The sequence below is a fragment of the Phocoena sinus genome, chromosome 15, assembly GCF_008692025.1.
Source record: "Phocoena sinus isolate mPhoSin1 chromosome 15, mPhoSin1.pri, whole genome shotgun sequence".
In the NCBI taxonomy this organism is placed as follows: domain Eukaryota; kingdom Metazoa; phylum Chordata; class Mammalia; order Artiodactyla; family Phocoenidae; genus Phocoena; species Phocoena sinus.
In genome coordinates, this window is record NC_045777.1 from 10,953,853 (window position 1) to 10,973,358 (window position 19,506).

Consider the following 19,506-nt stretch of genomic DNA (forward strand, 5'->3'; position numbering starts at 1 on the left):
GTCTATCTCCTTTGTTGTCCTGGGAGTTCTTAGAAGACATTAGTGTGCCAGATTTATCTGTGTCCCTAGTGCTAAAGATAGCTCTTTCTTTTATGTGGAAAACAGTGGTCAAATATTTAATGAGCAAATAAAAGCAAAAGCACAGTTGGGCTCCCAACGTCCTAATGAATGAGCTAGGGACAGGGTAAGAGGCGTTTCGGTAACTCCTCCAGAAACTGCTGTCATCCTGGGTCGTGCTGGAATCCTTTTTATAGCTGTGGTTTCAATAGAGGACCTTCGTTTTAACTGTGTTAACAATGATTGGAGCTCTAGCCGCTGTGTAACAAACCACCCCAAACCTTACTGGCTTCCTGTAACAGAGAGCTGGTTGTGTTTTTTGATTCTGTGGGTTGGCAATCTGCTGGCCTCTCTTGGGCTCACTCATGTGACCACAGTCATCTGACAACTCGACAGGGACTGGAGGGTCCACGTGGCCACACTCACGTACCCAGCAGTGGTCTGGCTGTCAGCTTGGGTGCCATGGTTCCCATCAACGTGGACTTCCGTCTTCGAGGAGGCTAACCCAGTCCTCTTCACCATTGTGGTCTTGAGGTCCCAAGAAAGTGAAAGCAAAGACAGCAGGTGTAAGGTGAAGACTGCTTCCAAAGCTGGAGGGCCATCACATCCTCCTCGATCTGCTGGTCAATGCAATCACACATTCTCGTGGCTATATCAGCACCAGCTCCTTGCAGGGGGCAGTGGATCCAGGCGGCACGTTCACTGGGATGCTTATTATAATAATCCACCATGGTAATCTCTCTAGAGGATACTCTTCTACTTCCTCCTTCTGGAATCCAAAGGGCAGCTCTGGGTCTTTCTTGTGAATGGAGGGTCCTCTGGGACCCTGAGTCTCCCCTTCAAACGTGGTATCTTCTTGTCTGGGCCTGGAGATAGAGTTGGAGAAGGTGGAGGAGATTAGGTTGAATGTGTTCTCTTCCAGATTCTGTTGGGTTTCGTTTGGAGAGCAGGGTCTCAATTTTGCTTTGATGAAGTCATGATCTCATTTTATTTCCCCGCCATTTGCCTTGCTTCTTTTCTAACTCAACTGCAATAAAGAGTCGAGTTAATGGAGCATTCTGGCTAGTTCAGCAGATTTTACCACAAAAGGAACTCAGGGTTGAGAGAGTTGATTCTAGAGCAAGACTCCTTGAGTTAGAATCCTGGCTCTATCAGTTACCTGCTGTGGGACCTTGGGAGAGTGGCTTCACCTTCCTGTGCCTCGTTTTCCTCCGCTTAACGTGGGGATCATGAGGCCGAGGGCAGTGGTTGTGAGGATGGCGTGAGGTAGTCAGTGCCAATCACTTAGAGCAGGTACAGGACAGTCACCACCCCAGACAACTGGGGAAGAGCCAGGTCAGGGCATTTGCACACAGGTCAGGCAGATGGTCTATGGCTTCTGCCATAGGTGTTTCTCTTGCAGGGGTGGGTAGAGATGGGGGTGGGAAAGGAGAAGGTGGCTTCACTAAAAAGCGGTTTGCAGTCTTTCGTAGTATATCTGTGAGACAGGAAAGCCTCCATGTGTGGTGACTTTTGCTCATAACTGCCTCTCATTTCAGCCCTGTTACGAGGTATTTGTGCTTTCAGCATAAATTATAAATCTAAACACATGCAGGGTTTGTTTTCCCCCCAAAGCAGATTCCAACCAGCATGAAACTAGCCAATCCAAATAAATTGTGCGCTTAAGTCCATTGTTTCCAGCAACATGTAAACTGTTGGGTTGTAAAGAATTGCTTTGAAGAAGGCGCCCCATTAGTGCTTCAAGCATCAGGGTTCAATTTAGGCTGTGCATTTTTTGAAGAGTTTACTAGAAATTTGTGGCAAAGAAAGACACGCATTGGGGTGGGTGGAGGGGAAAGGGTTTTTATCAAATTATACAAGGTGCATTAAGAGGATGTTGTCATAAAAGCACAAAATAAAGCTACAACCCTGAACTCCAGGAGAAATGCAGAATTCCTCGGCTGGGGAAATCATTCTGGGAATGCAAAGATCGCTTCCAATGTTATGTTTGTAAGGAAATGACAGTCACCAAGTGGAGAATGTCAGGTCCTCTGAGAAACCCTGTTGGCACTCACGTGCAGAACGCTATTTACTTAACTGGAGTTGGTTCGGAAAATATTTGACTCCGGAGGGTCCCTAAGGGAGCATGGAGGGCGTCTGGGATTTTCCTTCAGGTCAAGACTTGGCCTTTGCTAATCCCCCCAACTGATAAGGCTCCCAGATTTCAAGGCAGATTCATTCCTCCGCTGAACCAAGGTTTATGGCCCAGCCTGAGGCCAGAGGGGGGACTTGTCATTCCAAATGCTTCCCCAGCTCAACAGAGCCAGCCTCTCTCTGTTGAATCCGTTGTTTGTCACTGTGGAGCAGAGGTGCAAAGAACGGGACCCTGAGTCAAGATGGCAGTGGAGGAGAACATTGGCAATGACGGGCCAGGATATTTATCTTCAGGAAGAATACAGCAATTGGATGTTCTCTTCGGTGCTGAAGGGTTGATAAAGGAGGGGGAGTTTTGATCCTACTACCTGTAGGAAAATGACGGATTTTACCAACTGGGATGAACTTCCTCCCAACAAGCTCACCCCCATGCCTTCCTGAATGGGAGACCCCTTCGCCATCCAGACTTTGTTCCTTGTATCTGCAGGAGGCTGGGGCTTTGAAAAAAACCTCAGCTGGGAGTAAGGCCACTGGGTTCCAGTCGGGTTTTTCCATGAAAATTAGACAATGACTTAATCCAGCCATCATTTATCAAGCACCGGCTCTGCTCTGGGCACTGAGTCTGCAATAGTGCACACGGCAGTCGTGGTCTTTCCTCTCAGGTGGGGAAGGATGAGGAAACAGCAGTCCTGTGGGATGATGGTGCCGATGATGATGGCAACCACATCTGTTTAATAGGAGCCAACCGTGTTCCAGGCAGGGTCTTCGCACTTTACATATAATGTCTCAGCGCTTCTCAACTTTAACGTGCATAGGAATCATTTGGGGATCTGTGTGAATCTGGTTCAGAAGGTCAGGGGTGAGCCCTGGGACTCTGTACTAACAAGCTCCCAGGTGACGCCCCATCTGCTGGCCCATAGACTGAGCAACAAGCTGTTGTTTCATCTCATCCTCACAACAACCCAATGAGGCTCTATAGTTGCTCCCATTTTACAGATGAGGAGATGGAGAGGTCAAGTGACTTGCCCAAGGTCATTCAGTCGGGAAGAAGAGGAGCCAGTATTGGGCGCCGGGGCCTCTGTGCTTACACAGTTTTGCCACGATGAGACAGCGAGGCTGCCTGGGAGAGGGTCTCCACACCAGAGGGGGGGTTCGGAGAAAGCTTTGGAGAATGTGACTCCTTAGTGGGCTCCAACAGGGTAAGGATTAAGGTCTCAAACAGGTAAAAGCCAGGAGGGCGTGGGAGATGGCCAAGGGGAGAGAGTTCTGCTGGGGGAACCACGGGAGAGAGCCAGGCACATTAGAAGGACGAGGGGGCAAAGCAAGAGAGGGGTAGAGTCCCAGGCTCTGCAGGGCCCCCAAGGCTTCGGGTTTGGCCTTCCCACAGGGCCAGAGAACAGAGGTTCTCTAGAAGGAGTACGTAATCCTTCTGTTTACTTATGCTTCCCTGGTGACACACTTCCCTGGGGCATCGTCTTCATTCTCGAAGGTGAAGGTGGGTGGGGGGGAGGAAGGGCCCTCCCTCACTGCCCCGCCCACCTGGCCCTTACTACCTGGGCTGAAATTAGCACTTGGCATTGTAGGTTTCTGTTTACATGCCTGTCTCCCACTGGAACATTTCCTCCTTCTTCATCTCTGTCCCCGAAGTCCCTAGCCTGGCACGTGGGATGACAACACCTGCCCTGCTGACGTCACAGGTTGCTGTGAGGGGTAGAGGTGGGGAAATGGTTTGAAAGTGTTACGAATGCTGTGCTATTGGAAGTTGTGTGCCTGTGAGGGTGGCAGAGAAGATTCTACGGGTGACAGGGAGTGAGTGTGGCCACACAGGGACTTGAGAGGGTCCTTTGGAGTCGCCACAGATCTCCCCGCCAGGCCACATCTTAGCCTAGTTTCCCCCAAAGGCCAGCAACTCAACACCACCTTGACAATTTGGCTACACTCATTTGCCACCTGGGCTCTTATGTACTAAACATTTTTCTTTTCATTGGTTTACTTTCTCTCTCAACTGTTTGTTTCAACAAATTTCAAACCTGCAGCAAAGTTGGAAGAATAGCTTCAAGAATCCCCAGGACAGGACTTCCCTGGTGGCGCAGTGGTTAAGAATCCACCTGCCAATGCAGGGGACACAGGTTCAATCTCTGGTCCGGGAAGATCCCACATGCCTCTGAGCAACTAAACCTGTGCGCCACAACTACTGAGCCTGTGCGCCACAACTACTGAGCCTGTGTGCCGCAAGGAAGAGTAGCCCCCCTTCGCCACAACTAGAGAAAGCCTGCAAGCAGCAACAAAGACCCAATGCAGCCCCAAAACAAATAAAATTTATAAAAAGAACCCCGTATCCCCCTCACTCAGACACTCCAATTGTCAATATTTTGCCACATTTGCTGTCTCTCTGTTTCTCTCTGTACATACAGTTAAAAAAAAGCAACATGCAACCACAAATAACAAGTGTTGGCGAGGGTGTGGAGGAAAGGGAACCCTCATGCACTGCTGGTGGGAAGGTAAATTGGTGCAGCCACCATGGAGAACAGCATGGATGTTCCTCAAAAACTGAAAATAGAGTTACCATATGATCCAGCAGTCTCACTGCTGGGTATATATCAGAAGAAAACGAAAACACTAGTTCAAAAAGATACATGCACACCTATGTTCATAGCAGCATTATTTACAATAGCCAAGATATGGAAGCAACCTAACTTTCCATCAACAGATGAATGGATAAAGAAGATGTGATATACACACACACACACACACACACACACACTTATAAACACACATATGCACACATACATATAAACACACACAATGGAATGAAAAGAATGAAATTCTGCCATTGGCAACAACATGGATGGACCTAGAGAGTATTATGCTTAGTGAGATAAGTCAGGCAAAGAAAGGCAAATACTCTATGTTATCACTTATATGTGGAATCTAAAAATTGAAACAAATGAATGTATATAGTAAAATAGAAACAGACTCACAGATACAGAAAACAAACTAGTGGTTACCAGTGGGGAGAGGGAAGGGGAGAGGGGCAAGATAGGGTAGGGGATTAAGAAATACAAATTACTATGTATAAAATAGATAAGCAGGGCTTCCCTGGTGGTGCAGTGGTTGGGAGTCTGCCTGCCAATGTAGGGAACACGGGTTCGTGCCCCGGTTCGGGAAGATCCCACATACCACGGAGCGGCTGGGCCCGTGAGCCATGGCCGCTGAGCCTACACGTCCGGAGCCTGTGCTCCGCAACGGGAGAGGCCACAACAGTGAGAGGCCCGCGTACTGCAAAAAAAAAAAAACAAAACACGGACTTACTTTTTTTCTGGGTCCATTAAACATAGTTAACTAAACTCTCAATTTTATTTACTTATTTTTCGTTCAGTTTTATTGAGATATAATTGACATACAGCACTGTATAAGTTTAAGGTGGACAGCATCATGACTGGACTTACATACGTCATGAAATAATTACTGCAATAACTCCAGTGAGCATTCATCATCTCATACAGATACAAAATAAAGGAAAAGGAAAGATTCTCTCCTTATGATGAGAACTCTTAGGATTCACCCTCCTAACAACTTTCACATATAATGTACAGCAGTGCTGATTATACTAACTGTGTTGTGCATTACATCCCTAGTACTTATTTATCTTATAACCGGAAGTTTGTACCTTTTGACTACCTTCATCCAATTCCCCCCTCCCCCAAACCCCCGCCTCTGGTAACCACAAATCTGATCTCGTTTTCTATGAGTTTGTTTTTGAACAATTGACCTTCAACACTATGTGAGTTCCTGTTACACAACATAGTGATTCGATATTTCTACACATTACAAAATGATCACCACTAAGCTTTCAATCTTGGAATAGTTTGAAACTTACAGAAAAGCGGCAAAGACGGTACAGGGAACTCTACATATACCCTGCACCCAATTTCTAATTGCCCCTCTTGTCATCTTACATTGCTATGGTACATTTGTCATAACTAATGACCAATATTGATACATCATTATTAACTAAACTCTGTGCCTTATTAAGGTTTTGTTAGATTTTCCCTTAGCTGATGGACTCCCGTTTAAACTTAAAAAAATTACAGATAGGAAAGTGGAAGACAGTGGAAAACCGTGATCACTTGCCAAACAGGATTCTAGCTGGATGCTGTTGGCTGCTGGCTGACCTAAGCCTGAGGCCTGCTTTTTCTTTGTCAGAAAGAGAGATTAGTAGAAGGGTTAAAGACAGATTAGCACAAAGCTGAGACTCTGTCCCAGGCCAAATGGGATGGGAAGAGAATTGCCACTGGAGTAAAATGACATTCCCACTCTAGGGGCAGTGCTGTTCAGTGCCCTGTGTGTCACCCAAAGTCATCTTGGGCACCGACCCTGTGTGAGGCCCGCTTTGGGAACGGCATGGTCTCACTCTGCCACACCCTTAGATGGCTGGAAACACCAAGTCTGAGACTGCCTGGCTCCAAAGCTGGGGTTCCTTTCTGCCCTGGAGGACGAGGAGGAGGGGCTGTGAGAAGCCTCATTTGTCTTCTTTGCAGTAACTCCCCAGCTGAATTCCCAAAGCCCGCAGGCACTGGACAAGGGAGGGACAGAGAGCATTCTGGTGAATTCCATCACAGCACAGCACGTGCGAAGCACCTTGTGTGGAGTACCAGGCTCGCCTGCCTGTAGTGCCTGTGAGATGTGGTCATGCACTTGGTCGGTGAGCAGGAGAGAAACGGCTGAACTGAAACCGTGCTTCTCGGCAGCCCTTTTCTTGGCATGAAGCCTGAACTTGTTCAGTCCTTTAAAACGCTTCAAAATGGTTTTCATGTTTTGCAAGTTAGAGTAGGTGACATTGCTTCCTGAAGACCAAGCCATCAACTTTCCAATACTTCGCTTTCAAATATAGATCTGCCGGCCTCCTTTCCAGGAGACCTAAGCCCACTCCGGAGTAACTTTGACAGCTCCCTGGCTCTTAAGGAATTTCACTCAGTGCAATGTCACTTTCAGCTCTGGGTCCCAACACCTGACTAGAGGTGATCAAACTGGAGTGCTTGTAGAACTTCTGGGTTCACTCCTCAGGACTGCTGTTCAGTTCTCAGCTGAGATTACAGAATTCTTTGAGCTAGTCCAAGGAGGCAAACGGGTGGATGAAATTTTCTCCGGGTATGGGGTGCAACGTCACTGGTGAAGAAAGCTGGTTGGGAATCTAGGTAATAGATGAATCCATTTTCACTTTTCAGAATGCAGCTGCTGCAGGTAAGAGCACCACGCTTAAACTTCTGCCTCCCCCACTTCCCGGAGGTAACGGCTCAGTGTGGCTTATATCCTTACAGACTATTTTCTTGGCTTTACGTGTTTCCATAGCATTTCATTTTATGTGTGTATAAGGGCGGAGGGTTACACAATCAGGATGATATTGAATGTATCGTTCTGACCCTCTTTTCACTCAATAATATGTCTTGGAGACCCATCTCCATTGTTACATACAGATGCAGCTCACCCTCTGAATCCCTGCCTGGGATAGTACGATTCTTTCATATTCTATTTATTATATTCTATTAAAACCAGTCATTTTTTTTGATGGATATTTATTTCCAATGTTGCCTGTGATAAACCTTTTTTTTTTTTTTTTTTTTAAGCAAACCTCTATGTGCATGCCACCTCGTGGACGTGCATTAAGTGATGTTCTGGGTGGCAGCTTATGCTTATTTCTGGTTTTTAAAGGTCTTGCCAAATTACCCTTCAGAGTATGTGTGTTTGTGGCTGTGGGAAGGGGTGTCAGTTTCTCTTCTTTGGGGCTGTTTATTCCTGATTTCTTGTCTGCAGTGGCTGCAGGGTGGCGCGGAGCCAAGGGGCAGCAGAGAGAAATTTATCCCTAGGTGTTACAGGCTGGGAGGCACCATGGCTGGGGGGTGGGCTCTCCGTGGTGGCGATGAATGGGGCCTTTGTTCCTGGGTCCATCCCTGAGCAGAATCCGAAATCCGAAAGCCAAGATGTGCCGAGGTGACCAAAGGAGCAGTGTCTCGTATCTGGACTCCACCCTTGACTGGGACACACAGTCAAGTTCATAGGAGTTCTACACACCCATGTAATGGGGGTTGGGCGGCGGGGCAAACCCTGAAATAATTAGGTTGTAAAGAAAGAAAAGAGGCAGTAAAAGAGGCTGACCACTAGCTGTAAAGATGTAAAGGGAAAAGGCCAAGCTAATTTACATCCCAGGAGAAGTGGGAGGTGCAGAGGGGGCTTGGGGGGAACCAGGACCAGAGGAAGGGGTGTACGGAGGACCGGGTCTGGGACAGAGGCAGGGAACAGATGGGAAGGAGGGAAGAAAGGAGGGAAAGGAGAAAGAGTGAGGAGAGCGACCCGAAAGTGGCAAGGTAAGAAGAGGGAGAAGAGGGCGGGGGAGCGAGGGGGAGGCTGGGTCCCGTCTGTTTGTGATTAGCACGAAGCCCGGTGCAGAATGAGTAAACAGAAACTTCCAGGCCTCCCCACACCCCCTTCTGAGGCAAAGCAGAAATCAGATGCTCCGTGATTAATCGTGGAGAGTTCAGGACACGACCACAAACGCTGTACGGACTTGAAATTAGCTGCCTTTCCCGGTCCCCTTGCCAAGATGCGAGTGGGGGTGGGCCGTGAAGGGGTGGGGCTCCGCCTGCAGGGGGCCAGCATGGAATTCTCCCTGGCAGAGCTCAGAGTGACACTGACGGGCAATCGGCCGCGGCCAGAGCGGCAGGCAGCATCCGGGGGGAACGGGGCCGGCCGGGGGGCCCCAGGCGGGCTTCCTGGAGCCCCAGCTCCGCGGCCGCCTGCACCCTGACACAGGCCGGATAAGAGCCAGGCTGCTTTATCGGAGCCCGGCTGGCGGCCGCGCGCCGTCCCCACGGCACCACGAGGAAGATCGCGGGCAGGGGGTCCTCCGAGGCCATCTTCCGAGCGGCCAGTCCCTACAGGCTGGTCTCCCGAGCCCCGCAGCCGATGGGAGCCGACGCTCGCTTCAGCAATAGAGAAAGCCGGGGTCCTTCCAGGAGGACGGCGTGACACGGCCCTGAATGTCGAGACCTGCTCGATGGTGAGTGCGAAGCGACTGCTCCGTGTGCCGCTGGCGTGGACCAGACTTTAGAGGGAGTCGGGGTGTGAGGAGGGCATCCGCACATCCCACCTGGAGCTCCCCAAGCGCTGAGGCTGAGATGAGATGGCAGCATCTCGCTGTGTGGCCTTGGGCAACTTCCTTCCCCTCTCTGGGCCTCCCTTTGTCCATCCCTACAATGAGGGGTTGAACTAGGTGATCTTTAAGGGGCTGTTACTATGACTACTGTTTTTTCCTTGTTTTTAGCAGCGCCGGGCAGCTTGCAGGATCTTAATTCCCCGACCAGGGAATGAATCCCGGCCCTTTCAGTGAAAGTGCAGAGTCCTAACCACTGGACTCCAGGGAATTTCCTACGACTGCTATGTTGTGTGGGTCTGCTGCATGCCAGGCACTGTGCCAGGCTTTGCTGAAGCTTTAGCTCAGAGAATCCCCATGAACCCCTGGCAGGACAGGGATTATTACTCTTATTCTTGTTGTACATTGAGCGAATGGAGGCACAGAGAAATGAAGTGACTTGCCCAAGGTCACACAGCTGGTCAGTGGCAGAGATGAGAATCAGATCTCAGAAGCTCTCCGCCTCCAGGAGTAGCTGGGCCTTCTGTGTTCTCTGAGTCTGTGACTATCCCAGGAAGCAGAGGTGAAGGAGGAGAGGGTGTCAGGGGAGTGTTACGTGTACGAGGAAGAAGAGCAGTGGGACAGACGAAGCACCAGGCTGATCAGCCTGCAACTATGCAGAGGGTATGTCAGCCCAGGGATGGGCAGGGGCTCCCGGCTTGAATGGAGAGGGCCTGATGCCCCTTGCTGTACGAGGCTCCCGGGGAATGAGAGAAGAGAGTTAATATTAGGCAGGGGTGGGGAGAGCTGGGGGTGGGGAGAGTGGCACATGCCTCTATGAGGTTTTGTTCCAGTTTTATTTTGCCTTTTCAAAAATCTGTTTCGAATCATTCTGGGCCCCCGCTGCTCCTCTGGACGAAACAGAATTGTGAAACACATACAGTGCTTTCCACATGCCTCCCTTGGGGGCAATCACATATTAATATTATCGTAGGCTATTTGCATATACATCCCTGAAGCTGTGGTGACAGCAACCAAGAGATAAGACGCAGATAAAGTCAGCTAGTGTCTCCCTGGCAGCGACAAGGAGGATGCATGTTACATCAAGGGCGGGGAAATCCACAGCAGGGCTGTGGCAGGTGGGAAATCCCTCGGGTGCCAGCCGTCTGGGTAGAGCTGGAAGTCCCAGCACCCGGACATGGCCTCCTCTTTTCTCTTCCCTTGGAAAATTCCATCCCGCAGCAGCTCTGTACTCGCTCCTTTTCTTTCTGGGACTGGCCCAGACCCTCTGCCTTGGGCTTGAGTTGAGACCCGACTGGTGGTCCTAGCTCAAGAGTGACCAACTTGTCCCAGGAGACCCCCTCAGTCCCCGGACAGCTGGTCACCCTACACAGTTCTGCCCTTGATTTCTGTAATCTTGTGCAAGTCACTCCCCTTCTCTCATCTATAAGACGAGATTATTTTAGGAAATCTCTAAAATCTCTTTACAACTGTAAATTGCTATGACTCTGGCTGGAAGGCACTTATGTTCTAAAGGTGGGTGAGACACAAGCTTAAAGAGGAGGAAAATCTCTCCGCGAGTCCCCCAGCGCATCAGGGAAGGCGCCGGAGGAGGCTGGGATTAAGATGCGCTTGAAGAAGTGATTGCTGGCCTGCAGTGCCCCGTGACTGCTGTCAGCGAGAACAGTCCTAGGGCCCCACAAGCTTCAGGAAAGCCTCATGAAACGCTGAAAGCCCAGCTCAGTCCCGCAGCTTAGGTTTGGCACAGAGTGACTTAATCCAGATGTCTGCCACTTACAGAGCCCTCACCTATGTGTCATTGGAAGCTCAGCACCCCCAGCGTCCCCCAGTTCTTTCTGGGGAGCTCCAAAGGGATGTTTCACATTGGCTTACAAACTGGTCCCTCGCCTCTGCCGCCAAGGCCACTAGGAGAAGCTTCACTGTTGCCAGCACCCATCTGGTGGGGCCAGACTCCAACTGCTTAGTGCCTGAGCTGCTCTGGGTTCTGGGCAGAGGTGGAGGGAAGGGCTTCCTCCCCAGCCCGTGACACTCTCTGCCATGTGGTCCCTGCATGGGTGGTGTGCTGAAGCCAGCTTGGACCGGCTCGCAAAAGCCGACTGTCAGATTTTCAGGAATTCGGTGAACTCGTTGCTAACCAGAGCCATTATTAAAAATTAAGCTACATAAACTTTTAATTAAATAAATTTAATTAAAAACAAAGGTCGTGGGGCTTCCCTGGTGGCACAGTGGTTAAGAGTCCGCCTGCCAATGCAGGGGACACGGGTTCGAGCCCTGGTCCGGGAAGATCCCACATGCCACGGAGCAACTAAACCCGTGCGCTATAACTACTGAGCCTGTGCTCTAGAGCCCGCGAGCCACAACTACTGAAGCCTGCATGCCACAACTACTGAAGCCCACACACCTAGAGCCTGTGCTCTGCAACAAGAAAAGCCACCACAATGAGAAGCCCACGCACCGCAACGAAGAGCAGCCCCCGCTCACCGCAACTAGAGAAAGCCCGCACGCAGCAACGAAGACTCAACATAGCCAAAAAATAAATAAATGAAATAAATAAATTTAAAAAACCAAAAAACGAAGGTCGTAAGTGCTCAAAACTCATCACTTTCCAGTTTTTAAAACTACATGTTACTGTTACTGGTTCTCCTGGGGATATTCACGTCCGGTGTGTCTGTCTGGTGGGAGCACCCCCTAACAGTGCACTATTGCAGGTCTCTTCCCAATTCCATTTTTTGCGACTTAAGTTGGTAGCCTGAAGTCGGCCATGGTGGGAGTAATTACACTACGGGAATTGGCAAACAGTACAGCTCAGGGCTTGATTTATTGTTTTGTTGACTGTCTAGGTCAACAGACAAAGTGATCTAGACAAAGAAAGGGAGGGAGAAAAGGATGATGCAGGTTAAACATAAAAGTGCGTCCTGTCTCTAATTGTTACAGGGGGAATAACACCAAGAAGCAGGGAAGTTGCACACTTTGCTGACAAACCAGGGAAGTTCCGACCTGCACTTTGGTGTATCATTTTTGTCTCAGTCCTTAAGGTAAAGGCAGATATCAGCCAACGTTCTGGAAAGAACTACAGTCGCTCATCAATTATAACCATAGGGTGACAACAGATACAAGAGTTGGGGGCAAAAATCAACAAAAATGTCCTGTGTGAATCAACCGAGTATATGAAATTTACAAGAGGGGGGGCTAGTGTACATTTTATGTTTATGTAAGTTGTGGGCTATACATCCTTTACATCAATACAACCTATAGTAAACCTGAGTATATATGTGTGTATGTGTGCAAGCATGAGTAAGTGCCTATATTTGTACACACGTGTGCACGTGCATACCCACACATACACTTTCCCCTGGAAAGCTGGTTGTTAAACCTTTACCAACACACCACTGGCCCCATAGCGTATATGCTTGTGCCCAGGGTCTTAGAAATCTTGTCATGGACTGTCCTCAGCTCTCACCCAAAGGGATTCAAACTCCAAGCACTGGGCCTTGGACACAATCCGTCAACTTCCTCCTCTGGCCTCAAACAAACCCAACAGCCAAACTCCTCTCTCCTGCTCTAAGCGCTGGAATGGATGCAGAGATCGGGAGGGTCAGAAGGTGTTATTTGCACCGGCTGCATCCAGGGCCCCAGCTCAGGCAGCACAAAGGCCCTGGGTCCCTGCATTCTCGGTGCCCCCCATTCGTGCCCCCCCCCCGCCCCTCCACATTCACAGGGCGTTTCCGGGTCCCATCAGGGGCAGCTCCCTGTAAATTCCATCCCTTTTCAGGTCTCGCTCCTGCCATCCTTGATTTTCATGCACAGCACGTGATTCTCTAATCAAAATGGCGTCTTGGAACATGGAGGAGGAACAGCTGAGCCAAACCTATTGGAAAGTTCAGAAGAACTTTCTATTTTTAGAAAGCCTAGGAGCCAGGTGGGCCCTTTCCAGTCTCCCAGGCCCGCAAGCAAGAGAGGAAAATATTTCTCATTCCCCTGTTCTGCCTTCTTACAGGCCTAGCCAAGGAGGAGGCCCAGGTGGGGACACTGGCCGCCTATGAGAAGCCAGGCTGGGATGGCAGGAAGCGAGCCCCGCCCACAGCAATCTTAAAAGGAGCTAAAACCAGGGTTTTTGGATTCTTTTATTTTGCATGTAGGAAGGGCAATCCTGACTTTAAATCTCAGTGGGTCCCGCTCCAGGTAACCACTGTCTGTTCTTCCAGACCATTCATTCACTCGTATGTGTAACTTCAATGTTCAAAAATGAGGTCATTCTTACATTTTATTCTGCATCTTCCTTGTCTCACTTGACAATACACCCCGGTGTCTTTCCCTGTTAGCACATGAAGACCTAAACCACTCCTTTCAATGCCTGTGTAACAGGAGCCCCAGGAGGTTGTGAGAAGGGAGCCGTTTTGACAACCACATCTGTATTTTCAAACCAGGTCTCAAACTTTCGTGACTGCAAAACACATGAGTAGAGCCCAGCTGCTTCCACTTTTCAGTAAAAAAGACATTCTATTGGCTCTACCCTCAACCTGTCTCCGGAAGCTGCTGGCTTCCCATCACCTCCACTGCCGCCACCCTCGTCCCCGTGGCCATCATCCCTCTCTGGACTGTTGTGGTTGCCTCCTCACGGACATCTCTGCTTCTCCTCTTGCCTCTCTGATGGGCTGTTCTACGCCTGCAGCCAGCAGGTCTTATTAAAAGGAAGTCAGATCCTGCCCCTCCTCTGCTCAGGACACCCTCCTCCCACAGGCCTGGCTCCCTGCTCCTAACCACGGCCACCAGGCCCCGCAAGATCTGGACCTCATCTCCAGATTCTGCCCTGCCCTGCCCCTCGCCACACTCACTGTTCTCAAGTGAGCCAGGCTCAGTACTGCCTCAGGACCTTTGCACTTGACTTCCCCTCTGCCTGGGACACTCATTCCCAGATCTCCACATGGCTCACTCCATACCTCTTTCCATCATCTAAAAATAACATATTATTTTTCTTTTTCAAAATATCCTCTACTAGAATGTGAGTTTCCTGAGGGCAGGTTTTTTATTTATTTATTTTTTTGGCCTGTTTTGTTCAGTGCTGTATCACATAGTAGGTACTCAGTTAAGACATATGGCATATTCGCTTTGCTACGTTGCCAAGGGTGACAAAGCAGTCAGACTGAATTAGGGTCCCTGGGAACCTCTAGCTGCATGCTACATTTCACTTATGAATACTGCACTTTAATAGCCCGTGCTAACTCACCAAGCGGCCGCTCCTTCGCAAAACAGTGAGAGTCTGTGGAATTGTGCATCCTCACATGTGCCCGTCAGACCAACCAGGCCCAGGTTCCAGGCTCTTCATGTGGCCCCTGTACTCACACCCCCCTTGTCTGTCTCAGGTGGGCTTGGAGGACCCGGTAAACAACCCCCTCTTTCTTACCTGAGTTCGGATAAACCCAGGAGTCAGGCAGGTGATGGGACTCGGATTCTGTCTTGGCCAGGTGGCTGTGACCGTGTTGTCCCTTGAATTGAATCACCTCTCCCACCACCCAGTGCTGCCGGCAGCCCTCTGCTGAGGAGCGAGCCTAGCATCACCCTCCAAACTCACTCCCCAGAGGAGAATGAGTGAGGGGAGGGGAAGGCCCTGCAGGTGGAGGCATGAGGAGGTGGGCTTAAGCGGTGCCTCCAGACCATTGGTTGCACCCACCCGCCAGATGCCAGATAGGCTGATGCCTGGTTGACAGCAGCGGGAACGGCCCAAGGTCTTTTCTCACTTGCCCAGTGGCACCCATTAGATCCCTGGTCCCCAAATCCAGGTCCAGAGAGCTTTCCTCAAGTCTTTAAAAAGTGGACCTCAGGTGACTTGAATTAATCACAGCCCAGGTGAAAGAGACAATCGAATGTCCCTATTTACCCACCCAACCCACAAACAGCTGTGACAATTATTTATAACCAGGTACGTGCTCCTTCTACTGTGGTAGCTACTATTTGAATTTTGTGTTTATCTTTCCCTTGGTTTTTAAAAAATTGTAGTAAGATACCCATAATATAAAATTTACCATATTAACCATTTTCCAGGGTACAATTCTATGGCATTTAGCACACTCGCAATGTTTTGCAGTCATCACCATCATCCATCTCCGGAATGTTTTCATCATCCTGATTTCTCTTGTTTAAAAAAATAGTATTGTCACTCACATATTTATGCCATAATAATATATTATTTACTTTTACTTATTTTTGAACTTTATAAAAAGATATATGTTGTCTTGTGGTACCTATGTGTTCTTAAATCATTTTATCACTAAAATTCACCTACGGCTGCATGTGGCTTGCTGTTGATTCATTTTCATTGCTGTATACTATTCTGCGGTATGCCGGAATTTGTTTTCCAAGTCTATGGGTCTTTGGGTTGTTTCCACTTGTCTGTTTGCTGTTATAAACAGAATTGCTTTGAGCATTCTTGCACTTGTCCTAGTACATTCATGCTGGTGTGTGTCTCAGACGTGTACCCAGGAGTAGGATTGCTGGGTCATAGGGAATATGAAATAATATACTGAACTATTTTCCAATGTGGCTGTACCGATTCACACCCACCCTCAACCATGTGGCATTTGTCAGATGTCTTACTTTTTTGCCACTTGAATGAGTGGAATTTCCCCTGGATCTCGACCACCACCACATAGACAGGCCCAGCTGCCATCGACTCTGTCTCTCCAGGTCAGAATACCCAAGCCTGAGCGGGCTGTGGGTTCCTGATGTGCCACATCTTTGTGGTACGGCTGCTCCCGGAGGGGAACCGAGCCTGATAGCATCGACCTCTCCTTCCTCCTCTTCCCCTGCTTTTATTTAGTCTGACTCTCATCACATGTGGGAAACAGTGTGACGGGGGTAAGGGTAAATCCTCACCGTGAGACAGGCACTTTTCCACACACTTTACGTGTATTGCTGTAAATTCATTTAACCCTCAGGTCCCGCAAGTGGAGGTGCTCTTATAAGCCCCACTTTACAGGTCTGGAAACTGATGAACAGAGAGGTTAAGTAACTTGCCTGGAACCACACAGAGTTGGGTTTGGATCCAGCTTGTCTGGCTTCCTCTGGAGTTTATTCCCCCTCTTGGTAGAGCTTAGCAGTTAAGTGTTGCAAACTCTTCAGTCCTACAGACTTGGGTTCAAATCCTGGATCCCCTACCACTGTGCTGTGTGACTCTAGGCAAATTACTTCACCTCTCTGCACCTCTAAAGTGGCAAGAGCTCTCTTTTCCAGAAGCCTCAGGAAGTGTTCCTTCCTTGTGCCGTATTGTTTCTTGTCGGGTTGTATGCCCATTCCTGAAATAGCCCTGGAATACGCTCCTTGGCATGAGCAACTGAAAAGGCTTATCCTTGGAGCTGAGGGGGAATCAATTTTACCCAAACCAGTGTCGGCGAATCAGGGCCTGAGGTGTCCCAAAGCTAGCTGCTGTTCTTGGGAGAAGGGCAGGGGTGCTGGGCAACAGGAGTGGAGACGTCCACTCCGGGCCATGCTCGGGCCATTGCACACACACGTCTGGAATACCTATTCTGAAGGGTAATTCCCAGGGAGAAAGCATGTTTATACTTTTTTCTGGGGGCGGGGGGGAAGATTCCATTTCTGTTGCCAATTAGTTCTGCTTGAGAACAGCTTTTCTCAACACCAACATGTTGGCCATCCAGGCTCGAGTTCTCTTGATTTGTTCAAAGTAGGGGAGAAAAGTGATTTTTCTTTCCTTCCTCTGCCCCCAACCGTGATACCCGGCTGTTAGTGATGAAAGGGGTCCTGTAGCTCATTTAGTTTTCCTTGTCATGACTCCAGGAAAGGCTGTAAAAATCATCAGTGGGCCCCGCGGGCCATAATTGGCTGGAGGGGAAGTTGGCTACCACAGCGGCTGAGTTATCAGAATCCACTTCAGACGAGGACGCCTCAGTGAAGCCTCTTCTAATTGCACCTGCTCCGCAGGCTGGCACGGGGCAGGGAGGGCTGAAGGGTGTCTGCGTGCCTCTCTTCCTTCCCGGGTTCCAAGGGCGCCAGGGCTCTTGTCGAGACAGAGAAGCTGGGAGAACATGTGGCAGGCTGGTCCCCAGCCAGCCTCTGCTGCCCGCACCAGATCTCAGCTCCGCTGTTCATGGCCACGAGCCGTGGACGAGGGACTGGAGCTTTCCGTGCTCACTTTCCTCATTTTTTTTTTTTTTTTTTGGTGGTATGCGGGCCTCTCACCGCTGTGGCCTCTCCCGTTGCCGAGCACAGGTTGCGGACGCGCAGGCTCAGCGGCCATGGCTCACGGGCCCAGCCGCTCCGCAGCATGTGGGATCTTCCCAGACCGGGGCACGAACTCGCGTCCCCTGCATTGGCAGGCAGACTCTCAACCACTGAGCCACCAGGGAAGCCCCCTCATTTTAAAGTGATGGTCGTGGTCCCTCCTGAGATTGCTGTAAGGACCAAATGAGTGGATACACTTGGAAGAGACCCTGACCACGTGTAAAGTCCTTCCTAAACGTCAGTTTTTATTATGGACTCAGGATCTCCTCTGACGCTTGAGTCATATGTGATTGTACCAAAGTATCTTAACCCAGTACCCTGTTGATAGATGTGACATCGGTTCCAATCTTTTGTGATTGCAAGTCACGCTGCGTTGAATGACCTTTAGCTTTGTGTATCCACCCCTCCCCGGGGTATGTGAACCCCACGATAACCTTGGCTCTGGACTTTCCTCCCCGGGGCCTGCAGAATGAGGAGAGGTGAGTGGGCCATGAGCCAGCCCCGGCCTGGCATGCAGACAGGCCTGTGGGGCAGGGCAGGGTCAGGCCCTCCCAAGCCAGGTGGGACAGATTCCTTCTGAGTCCCTCAGAGGAGTGTGGCCATCTTGTCCCCAAGTTTCTGGCAAATGCCTGAGCTGGCCTGGACAGAGGAAATCTGTGCAGGTTCAGCCCATCTTTTGTGGTCCTCTTCCTCCAGGAAGACCCCTGGGATCTCTGTTCCAATACTCTTGGCTGTCTCTGCATGGATTTAGTACCATGGTGTCCGGCTCCCTTTTGCGGGGACAGGAGGAGTCAGGAAGGACGGATTTTGGTCCTGACTTCTCAGCTCTCCACCCATGTAACCCCCAGGGCCTCTGTGTCCTCATCTGTATGAACCGGATAATAATAATAATGGTAACAACTCCTCAGGAAGGTCTTGGGAGGTCTCAGCGATGCAACATCGGTGGAACGTTTGACCCTGTGTCGGGCACAAGAAACACAAGCTCAGGTTAGGAATGTCGCATCTATGGGAGGGTCCAGGCTCACCTCGCCCACTGGGCCGTGGGTACTTGCAGGCCGCAGCATCTGGTCTGAAATCGAGAATAAACGGAGTCCAACCTAACTGTGTGGGCTTGGGCAAGTTGTCCTCCCTCTGGACCGAGTCTTCTTTCAGAAATGGGGGTTCTGACGATTCCTATCTAGTAGGTTTGTTTTCGGAATTAAATGAGGCAAAGCACGTGATGCTTTGGATCTAGCAAATGCTCAGTACACGCTGGCTACTGCTGGTATTGTTAATCTTCGGTGTTAACAGTCGTAAACATCCTCCCAGAAACCAGCACAGTGTCGGGCACGCAGTGGGTACTTAGTGAATCAAATGCACTGACCGACAGGGCCAAGTCCGCTGGTTATAAAGTAGGATCTGAGGGAGGCACTGACGGAAGACCCCATTTCTCATGTTGTTGAGCCCCCTAGAGAGAATAGAGGAAAACCACCCAATATGACCTGACCTGCGTTTATGCCATCTGCTGGTACTTAACTCCATGCAATGCTGGATCAGGCGTCAACACCCCCATTTTTCAGATAAGAAAACTGGGGCCCAGAGATGGGAGAGCCTCACCCTGCGCCCCACAGCCAGCCCGCGGCACAGCAGGGGCCGATCCACTTCTCCTGACCCTCAGGGCAGTGGCCCTCACCCTGACCCTCAGCCCCGTGCAGGAAATGGACCGCGGGGGCGAGATACAGTGTCCCTCTGTGGCCAGAGCTCTTGCACATTTCTGACATTTTTGCCTCTTGGGACAAAGGGTGAAGAAACTCAGATGAACTGTTCTTGTTTCCCGATAGACAAACACTCCTGACCCAGGGTGAGGAATGTCTGCTGCTGGATTGGTTCGAAAGTGTGGTTTTGCCTGGGTTTCTCCCCCTCCTCTGTACCCGACTACAGGGTGACTG

At 49.9% G+C, this 19,506-nt stretch overlaps 1 protein-coding gene across 5 annotated transcripts in view; it reads left to right on the forward strand.

Annotated features, from left to right (window-relative positions):
- Positions 1–8,874: 8,874 nt before the first annotated feature.
- The window catches only part of RIPOR3 (RIPOR family member 3), a 73,652-nt gene continuing 63,020 nt past the window's right edge, over positions 8,875–19,506 (forward strand). For all 5 annotated transcript variants that reach the window (XR_004345984.1, XM_032607004.1, XM_032607003.1 and 2 more), the window contains exon 1: positions 8,875–9,247. Coding sequence is in view for 2 of the 5 variants with exons in the window: in XM_032607003.1 (XP_032462894.1) it covers positions 9,245–9,247 (3 nt within the window). In the remaining 3 variants the exon portion in view is untranslated. The remainder of the gene's footprint in view (positions 9,248–19,506) is intronic.